Genomic DNA, 14,899 nt, shown 5'->3' with positions numbered 1-14,899 from the left:
GTATCAATGATAAAAAATAAGGCTTGACACAGGGAATTATACCCATTATCTTGGGGTGGGGGGGGGTGGGGGGGTGGTGTGTATCTGTATCTATAATGGAGTATAATCTGAAAAAAAGTAACATTGAATCATTATTCCGTGACCATGAAACTTAATACTGCAAATCAACTATATTTCACTAAAAGAAAAAAATGCTTCAAAGGTTAAGCGTCATATGTTACTTAATTCAAAATCCATATCTAGGAAACAAATGCCTCTGGAAAAAACTGAAAGTAATTACAGTCATATAATTGGTTCCTTCTCTTTCAATTTATGCAAAGCTAGACCAGGAAAGTTTTCAAGATACAGATATGTGTCATTTTTGAAATTAATGCCTCTAGAAACTTTGGCTCTCTATTTATATTAGTAGAAACACCAGCAAATTATAAATAAACAAAAACCATCATTTCTTTAAACTACATTCATTAAGCAAAAATATTCCTTTATTTAGACTTACATTTAGTTTTTCATCCATATATTTACAGGAATTTACAAACAGTAACTTACTAGCCATTCCAGAAAGGTAAGTGGACCAAAAAAGTATAAGAGGAGGAAATACAGATATGATATTAACAGTATACTTCTTCACCTGAATTACTAAACTATCTATTTAATTGTTACATTAGTCTATTTGTTGCTGTAACAAATTATCACAAACTCAGTGGCTTAAAACAACACAGGTTTATTATCTCTTGGTTCTGCAGGTCTGAAGTTTGACAAGGGTCTCACTGGGCTAAACTCAAAGTCCTGAGCTTAGCCTCCCTCCCCGAGCACTAGGGGAGAACGCGTCCTCGTCTTGCCCACTGCCTAGAGGCCACCTGCACGCCTTGGTTCCCGTCCCCTTCCTCCTTCAAAGCCAGGAACAGTGGGGCAAGTCCTTCTTCCATCACATCACTCTGACCTCTCCTTTTACCTCCCTCTTCACTGTCAAGGACCCTTATGATTATACTGGGTCCAACCAGATAAGCCAAGATAACCTCCCCAACCCAGGACTTCAAATTAAGGTTCTTAAATTATATCTGCAAAGTACTTTTGTAATATAACAAAACATATCCACAGGTTCAGGGAATTAAGACATTGAAATCTTTAGGTTAACTATTATTCTGCCTGTCAGAGTTGCCTTTATCTTCAAAGAAATCAGGATATACCCACAGGAAATTTAGCCTAAACTGGAGGAGCCATGAGGCACACTAATGATTAAAATGGAGTATGTAGAATTTGGATGAAGAATTCCTCCTCTGTGTTGTCTTATTTCTACTGACACTGTATTCTGAAGATGAACTATAATTAGATACACAGAATAACAGGAGAAAAAGGTTGCTATTCAAAACCATGATAAGAAATAGAAGTATCTAAATCAATCTCTCAATTTTTAAACAGGAACAGAAGCCAAAAAAAGCTTATTCTGCATTTTCTTTCTACACATTGTTCTGCCATAGCACTCAGCAATGACCATTAATACAATATCCACAGCCTATATCATAAAATTGGATGTTGTACTATTAATAATGCAAACTACAGAAGAGGTAGCTGGGAAGACTATATACTTGGATATACTGACAGTGAGTTTTTATGAACCTTTAAAATAAAATATCCAAAGGCACACTACATATGTATATGTGGTTAAAAACACAAATCTCTCCTTTTTGAAAGGTCCAAATTCAAAATGAAATAATATCACTACATTAGAAGACTGACTTAATTCTTAATTCTCCAGAACAATGTTCTGCTCAATATATAACTTTTTCAATTTAGCATTATATCTTTTTTGACTCCAAGACAGAAGGCTGATGTTTGATGTGCTCAAGTCATAGCCAATGTTTACCAATTCTTTGATTCGACTCTTTAAAGTACTTATGCTTGAATCCAAAATCCGAGGATGTTCAATTATTTGTGAAATGTTAACTTTTTCTTCTATGAGGCAGTCTATTTTATCATTAAACTTCTTCTCTCCCAAGAAGATCACATCTGGATAGCTTAAAACAAACTTCCGTATCTCTTTCGCAGTACACCCAAGAGAGATCAGTTTTTCTTTGATATTTCTGTAGCTTCTTCTCATACAATCACTGGAAAGGTCTAGGATTTTAGCTCCTGGACCACATATCAGATTAAGCAGCTCCTCGTTATTCAAGCAGAACGTGGACTGTAAAAATTCAATGTTAGTTTTTATCCGTTTGGTGCTCTGAATTAAGATGAAAGGGTTTTTAAAAATTATCTTCCTGACAAAATCTGTGGGACCACTGTGACCCAACGACAAACAGACTTCTTGCAAAAATTCAACCATCTGTTTATTCAGATTAAGACTATTGGAGAAGGTACGCGGAGCATTGGTCAACAATCGACAAAGGTATTTATGGGTCAATCCAACTGAGTAGAGGAACTTTATGTTATTCTCTAAGTTCAGGTTGTCACTGGACCGAAAAAAAGATTCAGGAGAACGTTCCAAAATATTTACAATTTCAAGGTCTGATGTCACAATTCTTCTCCACAGATCCCATCGACTTGAAAGACTCTCAGGCGTGCGAGTCATGGCTCGTGGGTATCTTGATATGATGCTAGCAATCACTTCTTTGCTGGCTCCTTTAGACAGAAGGAATGTCTGCAGGTCCTGCTCATTGGTATCTGTCCTGTTAAAGACTCCAGGCTGTCGCTTCCTTGCCATGTCAACATCTACTCCCATGGTAACTAAGTTATTCAGCAGTTCCTCATTTTCCAAAGGTTCACTGTCTGCATTATCACATTTCTTACTGAAAAGCCTAAATGAAACCGATTTAAAGATGATTTCTGTTGAAAATCGGATCATCCAACATCTTGAACCAAAGAGATAGTTACTTCTCAGATACAAGAGGTTTCGTGGTGCCATAATGGTCAGGTAGCCCAAACCGTATGGAATGCTGTATAAAACAACATATACAGTATTACACAAACACACATGTTAAACAGCTAATAGATTTTATCATGATCCTGTATTGTGGTCATTTCTGTAAGAAAACACTAGAGACCCAGCTCTCCTGGTTCTGTGATAACAATCTCCCCACCACACTCCCACTCCCTGGCTCACCACTTCCAGTTATCTGTGGGCCAGGGGCCACTTCTAGTCTTAACGTAAATAAAAGCAGCACACAGCAACAACACTGCCCCAGAATGATTCTTGCCTTGACTTACTGTTTGGTCCTGCCTGCACTGGCTACCCAAAACCAACTGCCCCTTTGCATCTCTGCTTTATCTAACTGCTTTCCAAAGCTTTGACTTATTTTTACTAACTGATGCTTTCAATTCTGCCTTGTCTTCTAACTTCCCAGATTCTTGGCCTTGCATTTGCCCACAGATATCAGCCTTCTTTGCCTCTTGCTCTCACTTTCTGGTTATCAAACTCTAAATCTAGCCCTGAAAACCAACACTTCATACTATGTTATTTCCACCCTAAACATCTTTTTCTAGGTTCATGGTATTCTTTAAAGCCATCCTTAATTCTTATCCTACATGGATCTCTGGTCAACAGCCCTGATCCCAATCTCCATGTCACTCAATTTACCCTAATGCTCCCTCGGTTGTTGGGTTAACCCAACAACTGCAAACCGATTTTCACTTCATTATGACCCAGTTGGGATATTTCATGCAGTGTCCACGACATGTGGAATTATACAGAGAAGTGAGATGTACACATTTAAAAACTTACTTTTGCCATTCTCCTTACCACCATTTTACAAAAGACTAACTCAAGGCTCTCGGCATCTGCTTCACAATACATATAATTTTGATCAAAAGATTAAAACCTTGACAACTCATTTTCCTGATCATTTAGAAATGGGGCATAAAATGTATGAACTTATACATGACAATAATCATAGGTCCCTATTAAAACAAATATCTCTGTTTATAGGAAATATTTTAACAGAAAAGCAACAGAAAAGTTTTTGTCTTGCTATCCAAATTGTCAGATGATTTATGCTCCTAAATTGCTTATGGTCTGAGTCATACAATACATACCATTTTTTTGTAAAGTGTTGTACATAATACTTTACCAGTACTTTCTCCTTTTCAGACTATATAGCTTTGACAAACTGCTCTTAATTTCTAATTACTTACAATGGGCTCTTATTACTTAAAAGAGGGTTCTTCCTCTTCCTCTCTCCTAATTAAGCATAAAACAAAGAATAGAGATAGATGGCTCCAACTCACTGCTACTGTCTCTGGGCTTGAGATGCTGCTTTCAAGATCCATAAAAGAAAAGTTCCTCTGTGCCTATCCTTTTAAATACTCCAATTTAACAAGAACTTGGATTATGCCTACTGGCTAGGGACATTCTAATAACTCAGATAATCCATTAATCCTCAAAGAATTAGGAAAAGATTCCAAAACTATAGACTCAAGTAACATTCAAACAAAATGCAGGTCACTCACGAAGTAAACAGGAAACAGCAAAAGCATGTTTTAAGACTGCCCTATACCCTGAGTTCATTATTCTTCATGTCTTCATAATAACATACACTCTGTAACTACATAATCTTCCAAAAATACATGAAGACAGAAACTTAAAAGTGAGAACCTCCTAATTAAAGAAAGAGGCTTTACGCTGCCCAGCTCAAAAACCTCGTCTCTTCCAGATGCTCAGAGTGACCTCTGCTGGGTAAAGGGACAGAACACTGACAGCTCTAGATAAAACCAGCGCTTCCCAAAGAGTGGGTGTGAGACGACCCAACGGGATATAGGAAGAAAACAGTAAAGCTCCAATTTATACTTGTCTTGGCCTTTTAAAACTTCTACTTTTTACATGCTTCATAATTATACAACATAGTAATAACAGTACCATAAGACATGTATATAACTAGTCAGTAAATATACATAGGTTAAAGGTACATTTATAGACCTTTTTAAAATTAAGATTGTATATGATCAAAAATGTCTAAGACTACTCCTTTAGACCACACTCTACTCTTGAGAAACAGAGCTGAATGAGTCACAGTAAGTTCAAAAGAAATTCTACTGACGACAAGCCGAAAGTAAAAATATATGCCAAACATCTTAACAAAAGAATAAGAAATTAAGACTTCTGGATCTTTTATAGGTGGATTTGTCTTTGTGTATAATTCATTCTCCATGGACATAACTTTCACACAAATTAACAAGTCCAAAACCAAACTGAGCATCCTTCCCAGCCCCTAAACAAATGAGCTCCCCTCTAAATAATGAAATCACCATTACTCTCATAACAAAAAATGTGAAAGTAAGCTTTGCTTTTTCCTCTTGTCCTCGAATCCAGAGTCATTCATTCATGTAGACTCTGCTCCTTCAGTATCTCTGAAATCCAATCTCTCTACTCTTCGCTAATTCTCTCACTCAAGACTATCAGTCGCTTAACTCCTTTCTCTAATATCAGTCACTCAAAAGTGCCCCCCACAGAACACTTATGAAACAAACATGTGGTTATGTCCCTCACTTCCTAATTAGACACCTCTGTAGCTCTCCCCTGGAAGGTAAAATCTTCAGACTGGCCTTTCTAGCTAGCTCTTCTATTTTGCAATCTCACAATGAAACACCATTGACTGTTAAGTCTCTGGTCCTAGACATCCTTGACCATTCTTGTCTTCCTGCGTTTTTAAAGCCACTCTGTCTTTCAGAAAGGCCCATCCTCCTAAATCTACCCATAGTACAAGATTCCATTCAAACAGTATTTTCCCACACTCTTTAACTTAACAAATACTTCAAGGTGAAGTGAAATCATTTGTTTTATAGTAATTCATTACTAAGGAGCCTAAAATTAAGTCTTCTATTTAAATAGGAAAAAACTGAACTGGCCACAAAAATTTGGTTTTGATTACAATATTATAAATGAAAAAGTTGGAGATCCCCCCCACCAATATCAATAGTATGGGCAGGATCAGCTAAACCTAAAAACAATGCTAACTAACATCAACAATTGGTAAACATAGGAAGAAATAAGAATTCTAAATATCACTGTTGGAAGGGAATTTATTACCATCTATTGTATCTTTCAACCCAGCATCTCTACTTCATGAAGATTATCCAAAGGAAATGAAGGACAAGAATGCACATTTGTTACTTCACAGAAAAAAAAAAAAAAGAGCATTATAATAGTTTGTGAGAGTAAAAAAAGAAGGAACCCAAATGGCCACCAAGAGTAGAATGATTTAATAAACAGTAGTACATCACTACGATGAGGCTTCCCTGGTGTCTCAGAGAGTAAGAAACCTGCCTGCAATGCAGGAGACCTGGGTTCAGTCACTGGGTGGGGAAGATCCCCTGGAGAGGGGAATGGCTACCAACTCCAGTTATCTTGCCTGGAGAATTCAATGGACAGAGGAGCCTGGTGGGCTACAGTACATGAAGTCGCAAAGAGTCCCACAAGACTGAGTGATTAACACACATCAATATAACATTACACAGCCTACTCTTTAAAAAGAGGCAGATCTAACACAATAAAAATATGTCCTAGGCATTCTAAGTGGCAAATTGCTTAAAAGCGTGGCTAGGATAATATCACTCATATGAAAAGGGGAAAGGGACATACACACAGAGACGGGGATAAAAATGGGGGAAGTTATTTTTCAGGTTTCAACACAAAAAAGTTACACCTGCTAAATATCAATGTTATTTTATTCTTTTAGCACCCAATCTCCCTTCAAAATAGTCCTATGACACCTAGTGTGGTGAATAAATATTTAAGCAGCCTAATGCAAGTAGTGTCAACTGACTCAATCTATAAATTTAAAAATAATTAATATTCCAAGTTATTTCCATCTGTCTCTCGAATTGACGTTTTTGATTATCAGAGCCATTACTCCAAGTGTTAAAAGCCAAAGTTAACAAATACATGGAAAACCTCTGTACTTGTGAGGTCTAAGGGATAAAAGTGAGTTTATGTTCCCCTCTGCTCCACAATTCCCAGGACAAGGGGGCTTTGGATGGAAATGGGTAATCTCTGGTTACACGGTACTGCATTCCAGTTAGTTCTTTCGACAAAACGAGCTAAGTTTGAATATCTTTACAGAAATTCATTTCTCACCTCATCTGTCTCAAGGACAGAGGACGTTGCCTTCCTCCAGAAAAGCGGAAAAATTGTTGTCCCTAGAAACAGAAAAAATAAAGGAAGGGGGACAAAATGTTGTCAGGACTCCGTAATACAGAAAAAAGATCAATCTCACTTAACAGTGCATAATGTTCTCGTAAAATGCAAAATTTTCAGCATACTAAGCATCTCTCAGAGATATTGGGAAGAAAATGCTAAGTACAAGCCCGAGGATGAAGGGAAAAAGCAGCAGAATCACGAGCATAATTTGCAAAACCCAGAACTAAGTGCTTCACACACATCATCTTACTTAAAAGGTAGGCATTATTCCTAAAACTACAAAATGAGAAAAAGCGCCGAGCTCCCTTCCTAGCTTGACTTAGCTGGTGGAAGAAAGGTTCGAACCTACGCGGGTCTGTAACTCAAAAACTCTACGGTATTTCTACGAGTTCCATTCCGCGGGTTCTTCGGTCCCTCGTCCTCCCACAAGGAAAGTCAACCAGGGACTGCGCGGGAATGGGACTCAGTTACACATCACAGCCACCCAGACCGGACTCTAAAAAGAAAAAGCACAGCAGCAGCGAGTCACCAACCTCAACCTGGAATACCACAGGGCACGGGAAAAACCCTTTCCTGTCACCTCGGCAGTCACGCGAGAAACAGGGGGACGGAAGTGGACAGAAATAACTTCCGGTGGCGGGCCGCGCATACAGGTGACGTCACGCCCCTGGCACCACCCCTCCCCCGCGGCCGCGCGAAGCTTTTCATAGCCTGACGCTGGGTCCCGGCAGGGGGCAGCAGGAGACCGCGGTGCGGGCCTTCTGGGAGTATTTCGGGGGCGAAACGGGGCTCGGGGGAGCCTTCCAGCCACCCGGCCAGAGGCCCTGAGTTGCTGCTAGACACCGACATGAAATGGGAAAATCACTATTATATACATGAATTTTGTAGCGTGATAGGTTGATTACGCTTATTTATGTGATTAACATGATGTAGATGAAAACTTAAGCGTTTCGGTTCAGTTCTGTTCAGTCGCTCAGTCGTGTCCGATTCTGCGACAACATGGACTGCAGCACGCCAGGCCTCCCTGTCCATCACCAGCTCCCGGAGTCCACCCAAACCCATGTCCATTGAGTGGGTGATGCCATCCAGTCATCTCATCCTCTGCCATCCCCTTCTCCTGCCCTCAATCTTTTCCCAGCATCAGGGTCTTTTCAAATGAGTCAGCTCTTCGCATCTGGTGGCCAAAGTATTGGAGTCTCAGCTTCAGCATCAGTCCTTCCAATGAACACCCAGGACTGATCTCCTTTAGGATGGACTGGTTGGATCTCCTTGCAGTCCAAGGGACTCTCAAGAGTCTTCTCCAACACCACAGTTCAAAAGCATCAATTCTTCGGCGCTCAGCTTTCTTTATCGTCCAACTCTCACATCCATACATGACCACTGGAAAAACCATAGCCTTGACTAGACAGACCTTTGTTGACAAAGTAATGTCTCTTGTAGGGACTTAGATTATCAAAGATTATTTCAGACTTAAGCAACATCATGGTTTGTTTTCATTGATGTCTTGTAGGCGATTAGTTCTCCTGAAGAGATTAGTTCTTCTGAAAATAAGTTCCATATTTCCTATCTAAAATTTTCTGATTACAAATATATCTTAAATGCATATTATAAAATTCTGAATAAGAAAAGTATAATAATGGTCGGATAAGAATGGTGTATTATTGATTCATTTTTTTCTTCTCATATTTTTGCAAAGAGATTTACTCATTAAGGATTAAAAATGTTTTTCAAATCCCCAAAACGTTGTCATTACCTCCAGTAGGAGAAATGACTTGGTTGCCATTGGCATTGCAATAGAATGGAATCTTTATATACCTTGCCTGTGTTTTATTCATTATTCACTATACCCCCACCCTGTTTTCAGGATGTGGGGATATGGTGAAAATCAAGACAAAGCCCTGCCCTCCTGGACTTTATTTCCAAGGTAGGTCTCATTCTCACCCTGAATGTCTGCTCATCTACATGCTTCCCCAAGACCACAGGTGACCCAAGCCTCTACTAAAATGATGTAATTAAGAAAAGAAAGTGTGGTTGGAATCACTGAGAACTGTGTGTGGGAGAGGACCAGTGGCAGGGAGTAAGCAATGATGAGGAAACAAAGAGGAAAGGGGATGAGGTGAAGTAGTAGCATGGTAGAAGAGAATTTTTCCTAGAAACTGTTCTAAAGTTTTCACCTTTCTGAATTTGTTATAAAGGCTAAAGTAACTCAATTTTTAAGTCAAATTTATATTGTCATTATTGTCATGTATCTCTTTTTGCAGTTCTCTTCCTTTTCTGCAACCATGGCAATATAAGATCATATATGTGTTTCTTTTTTAAAATAGGGGTATAGCCAAAAAATGTCCAACCTACCACACAGTTGCACTCATCTCACATGCTAGCACAATAATGCTCAGAATTCTCTAAGCCAGGCTTCAAGAGTATGTGAACCATGAACTTCCAGATGTTCAAGCTGGATTTAGAAAAGGCAGAGGAACCAGAAATCAAATTGCCAACATTGTTGGATCATTGAAAAAGCAAGAGAGTTCCAGAAAAATATCTACTTCTGCTTTATTGATTATGCCAAAGACTTTGACTGTGTAGATCACAACAAATTGTGGAAAATTCTTCAAGAGATGGGAATACCAGACCACCTTACCTGCCTCCTGAGAAACCTGTATGCAGGTCAAGAAGCAACAATTAGAACTGGACATGGAACAACAGACTGGTTCCAAATAGGGAAAGGAGTACGTCAAGGCTGTATATTGTCACCCTGCTTATTTAACTTATATGCAGAGTGAAGTGAAGTGAAGTTGCTCAGTCATGTCTGACTCTGCGACCCCATGGACTGTAGCCTACCAGGCTGCTCAGTCCATGGAATTTTTCAGGCAAGAGTACTAGAGTGGGTTGCCATTTCCTTCTCCAGGGGATCTTCCTGACCCAGGGAACGAACCTGGGTCTCCCACATTGCAGGCAGATGCTTTACCGTCTAAGCCACAAGGGAAGCCCTATATGCAGAGTACATCATGAGAAATGCCGGGCTGGATGAAGCACAAGCTGGAATCAAGATTGCCGGGAGAAATATCAATACTTCAGACACGCAGTCTACACCACCTTTATGGCAGAAAGTGAAGAAGAACTAAAGAGCCTCTTGATGAAAGTGAAAGAGGAGAGTGAAAAAGTTGGCTTAAAACTCAACATTCAGAAAACTAAGATCATGGCATCTGGTCCCATCACTTTATGGCAAATAGATGGGGAAACCGCGGAAACAGTGGCAGACTTTATTTTCTTGGGCTCCAAAATCACAGCAGATGGTGACTGCAGCCATGAAATTAAAAGACGCTTACTCCTTGCAAGAAAAGTTATGACCAATCTAGACAGCATATTGAAAAAAGGAGAGACGTTACTTTGCCAACAAAGGTCCATCTAGTCAAAACTATGGCTTTTCCAGTAGTCATGTATGGATGTAAGAGTTGGACTATAAAGAAAGCTGAGTGCTGAAAAATTGATGTTTTTGAACTGGTGGTGTTGGAGAAAACTCTTGAGAGTCCCTTGGACTGCAAGGAGATCAAACCAGTCAATCCTGAAGGAAATCAGTCTTAAATATTCATTGGAGGACTGATGCTGACACTGAAACTCCAATTCTTAGGCCACCTGATGCGAAGAACTGACTCATTGGGAAAGACCCTGATGCTGGGAAAGATTGAAGGCAGGAGGAGAAGGGGATGGCAGAGGATGAGATGGTTGGATGGCATCAACAACTTGATGGCCATGAGTTTGACCAAGCTCTGGGAGTTGGTGATGGACAGGGAAGCCTGGCGTGCTGCAGTCCGTGGGGTTACAAAGGGTCGGACACAACTGAGCAACTGAACTGAACTGATAGTTGCTTTACAATGTTGTGTTAATTTCTGTGGTACAACGAAGTGAGTCCTCTATTTGTATGCATATATGCCCTCCCTCTTGGACGTCCCTCCTACCCTGCACTCCTCCTATCCTATCGTCTGTGACATCGCAGAGCACAGGGCTGAACTCCCTGTGGTACACAGCTGGTTCCCATTAGCTATCTATTTTACCTATGGTAGTGTGTACATGTCAATCCCAATCTCCAAATCGTCACACCCACCCACCCTTCCCCCCATTTGTGTGTTTTTAAGTGACCTTACTTGGGGTGGGGATCAAAGTTGCAGGATTGAATGGACCTCTCCTTCCCTGGCCCCCTTTTTATTTGAAAGCATGTGCCAGGGCAAGGACAGACTCTGGAGCCCTCCTTCCACAAGTTGTACTTAGACACTCAGGATATATGCTGAGAGTCAAGTACAAATATACTATCTGTGCTGTATTCAGAAGCACCTCTGCCCTTTTATAAAGAAAGTTCTTTGCTCTTGTTTGAGGTTTTCTGTTTTATGTTTTTGGTTTGTTTTTTTTTTTTTGTTACTACACCCAAAGTACCTTCCTGATCAGCTCTGCCCAGGAAGTGTCCTTAGTTTTTCATGCAAATGGACTTCTAGCAAAACCACAAGGCTTCGGTTGACCACTCATGTTTGAATCTCAGAGGATCCGACTGAGGTCAGAGAGGAAGTGGTCCTCCACCCCCCTCCCGCTACCCAATGAAACCACACCCACAGACCCCTCACTCGGTGGACAGATGGCTCACCCACACCACATCAGCTTCCCAGACAGACTGCCAGCTGCCTACAAGTCTCACTTGAGGGCCTTCAGAGGAACGTCAGGTCTCTATCCAGAACTCCCTTCCTCCATTCTCTTGCCTGGCATTTGGTTTGCCTGAAAACCAAAGAGAAGTCTGCAAAGCTTAAGGCTGAGTAAACCAGTAAAGTTACCCACATAGTCATAGGCGGTTAATCTTCTTTGTTTGCAAACAAACAAAAGGGCTAGCTTAATTTCCTTCCTTTCCGAAACAGTTGTTTTTAACAACATTAGATTTATACAGAGTTTCCTGCTGGCAACTTTATTTCTCTGAAATGTGCCTAACCAGAATCTAGAAAGACTTCATGAGTAAGCTCTCCTACTTCCAAGCTAATTACCACAAGGGGTCTGTGGCAAGGAATTGGATGCTTAGCCTGGCAAATTTGCTGATTCCAGACCTGATATTGAAATGGGAATCCGAGTTCTTGTTCACAGTGTCAAAGAGTGAACTTTACAATCACGCAGACACTCATGGTAGTAAACATGCAGGATTTATTTTAGAGAAGTGAGAAGTACAAACCTCTCAGGACAGACACTGAGATAGGGTGAGGTGCCCCAAAGGCAGGAGTTACAGCAGTTTGTATCTTTATCAGTATTAATCTGTTTGTTTTTGGTTGACTTGGGTCCCTGACATATATGTAATTTCTAACCAATTGTTTTAAGGCAACTCTGTCTAGTTTGAGATTTGTTTTAAAAAAATTTTTGTAACTTGCTTTTTTTTTGATCCCCAAGTCCTTGACTTTTTCTTAGACATTGACTTGCCCTCCCATGACCCTTTCTAATGACCCCAGGCCATTGTTCCAGGACCAGATGTATGGGGTAAAAGTTAAAGGTCTACCTGGTGTTTTTCTTCTTGATAAGTTGGACAGCAGTTAGCGATTGTCCTGTCTTGGGTCTGGATGTTTTATTACCTACTAGATTAAGGAGGTATTTCTCTGAATGCCTGGAAACTGAAACAACAAGTATAACTTCAGGTTAATGGAGCAAGATATTTGTATGGGAGAAAAATTTGAAATTTAAAAAAGAACCAAGGTCCCAGCCCTACACTAGCTGCCTAACAATTTCTACCTTGATATGATCCTGGGTTCTCAAGGTAATTAGATTGCCACCATCACCAGAAGAGAGTTGGCTAAGAGAAACACCATAAACTTGAGATTCCACTCAGTCTGGTGAGTCTAACAGCCTTTGGGGCTGTTTGATCCTACAGTGCTCTGCCTTAAATCACCATGAGGCAGCTCTTCATCACTGGTGGAGAATGTCACAACATCACTGCAGCGCAGGGGAGCAGATATTCACAAGATGGAATAAAACCCACTTTTCCCAAAAGTATCTTCCTTCCTAGTTACAGTCTATCTTAAAATTCCACCTTTAGAGATTTATTCCTTGGTATTTATAGCATGACAATTTTAAATCAGAAATGGATTTGAAAGGGAAAACAAATTAAGCCAACAGTCAGCAACCAGTTCCTCTGGTTCTGCCAGCTGCACATGCTCTCTGATAAACCCGGAACCACCTTGAGTTCTGCTAAAGTAAACCATGTCACCTGAAAACATGAATGAGCAAAATGGACCTCACTGCAGATTTTGTCCAAGGGGTTACTTACCACACCACACAGAAAAGCAACTTTCAGATCTGTTGTTGGACAGCCTGGCTCACATTTTCTTCCTACTGGATGGTCTTCAGGACTTCAAACTCCCCTCTTCACTATTTCACCCAAAGTCAGCCATGCTCCAGGTCCATCTTCAGATCCAAATCCACGTGAGGCTCAGTGAAATAAAATCCCACCTAGGTAACAGATCCTAGTCTTCTTAGTAGTGGAGAGGGATTCAAAATAGCAGATCATATTAAATCACGCTTTTAATAGTTAACAGTTATTGAATAGTTATTATGTGTAAGGTCTTGTTAACCCTGCAAAGCATATTTTGTTATTCCTACTTTACAATTAAGAAAAGGGAGAGATGAAGCAGTTAAATAAGTAGCCCCATATCACACACCCAGGAAGCAGGAACCAGAAATCAGATCCAGGCTATCTGACACCAAACCTGAGCTCTTAATAATTAAATTCTATTAACCTCCATGACTTACTCGCTCAGTCGTGTCTGACTCTGCTACCTCATGGACTGTCGCCCGCCAGGCTCCTCCGTCTATGAGATTTCCCAGGCAAGAATACTGGAGTGGGTAGCCATTTCCTTCCAGGGGATCTGCCTGACCCAGGGATTGAACCCAGGTTTCCTGCACTGCAGGCAGATTCTTTACCAACTGAGCCCCCAGGGACGCCCTATTAACCTCTACAGCGCCTAATAAATGCCTTCCCTAGTAAGTGCATGAAAATATTGACTGAATAAAGTTACTTATATTTCTAAGGTGATCAGAAATATTCTACCTCCTTATAGTTATTTTTTTCCAGCTGCAAAAATTAATTTTCTTTGTGGAATACTAAAATAATCCACTATAAAAAAGACTACATTATCTTAAATGAAAGTGAAAATTGTGAGTATATTGCAGTTGTTTGCTAGTTTTATTTTTCCAGCTTTATTGAGGTATAATTGACAAATTAAAGTTGAGTATATATAAGGTATACAACACAATCATTCGATGTACTATCCATTGTGAAATGATTACCACAATCAAGCTAATTAATAATCCTTCACCTCACATCATTACTATTATTTTTTGTGTGGGGTGAGAACACGTAAGGTCTACTCTCAGCAAATTTTAAGTATATAGTACAGTATTATTGACTATAACCCCCTTGTTGTACATTGATTCCCATAGATATCTAAAGCTTTCTGTCTGGTATTAAGTGAATGGATGAATAAATGAATGAATGAATGAACTGACTAATTTACTGACTAAGCAACTCAGCTTCCTCATCTAAAAATGTTTTCTTTCAGTTGGTCTTTTGATATTTATGCATCACCAGGTAGGCACCAGAGAAACAAAGAAACTTAAGAAACACTCCTTGCCTTTAGCAACTCTGATGGAGATATTCATAGTACAAGAGAAAAGTGTTGACCCAGATGACATTGACAGTCCCTTCCTGCTATAAGCTTCTGTGATTCTATTGAGTAGGGGCTTTGCACCCTA

General features: G+C 40.0%; 1 protein-coding gene across 2 annotated transcripts; it reads right to left on the bottom strand.

Moving 5' to 3' along the window:
• Positions 1-464: 464 nt before the first annotated feature.
• MTERF1 (mitochondrial transcription termination factor 1) lies at positions 465-7,733 on the bottom strand. Of its 2 annotated transcripts, XM_070471837.1 has the most exons (4): positions 7,663-7,733; positions 7,493-7,575; positions 7,067-7,130; positions 465-2,933 (listed from the first exon to the last, which is right to left on the bottom strand). In XM_070471837.1, the coding sequence occupies exons 3-4, from the start codon at positions 7,069-7,071 to the stop codon at positions 1,745-1,747; spliced, it is 1,194 nt and encodes a 397-aa protein (XP_070327938.1). In that variant the 5' UTR covers positions 7,072-7,130; positions 7,493-7,575; positions 7,663-7,733; the 3' UTR covers positions 465-1,744. The 2 variants fall into 2 exon arrangements, with proteins under 2 accessions (XP_070327938.1, XP_020746294.1); XM_020890635.2 differs by lacking the exon at positions 7,493-7,575 and having other exon boundaries at positions 7,067-7,128; positions 7,663-7,684.
• Positions 7,734-14,899: the final 7,166 nt, after the last annotated feature.

The sequence above is a fragment of the Odocoileus virginianus genome, chromosome 1 (assembly GCF_023699985.2).
Source record: "Odocoileus virginianus isolate 20LAN1187 ecotype Illinois chromosome 1, Ovbor_1.2, whole genome shotgun sequence".
NCBI lineage: Eukaryota > Metazoa > Chordata > Mammalia > Artiodactyla > Cervidae > Odocoileus > Odocoileus virginianus.
This window is presented reverse-complemented; position numbering and strand designations above follow the sequence as displayed.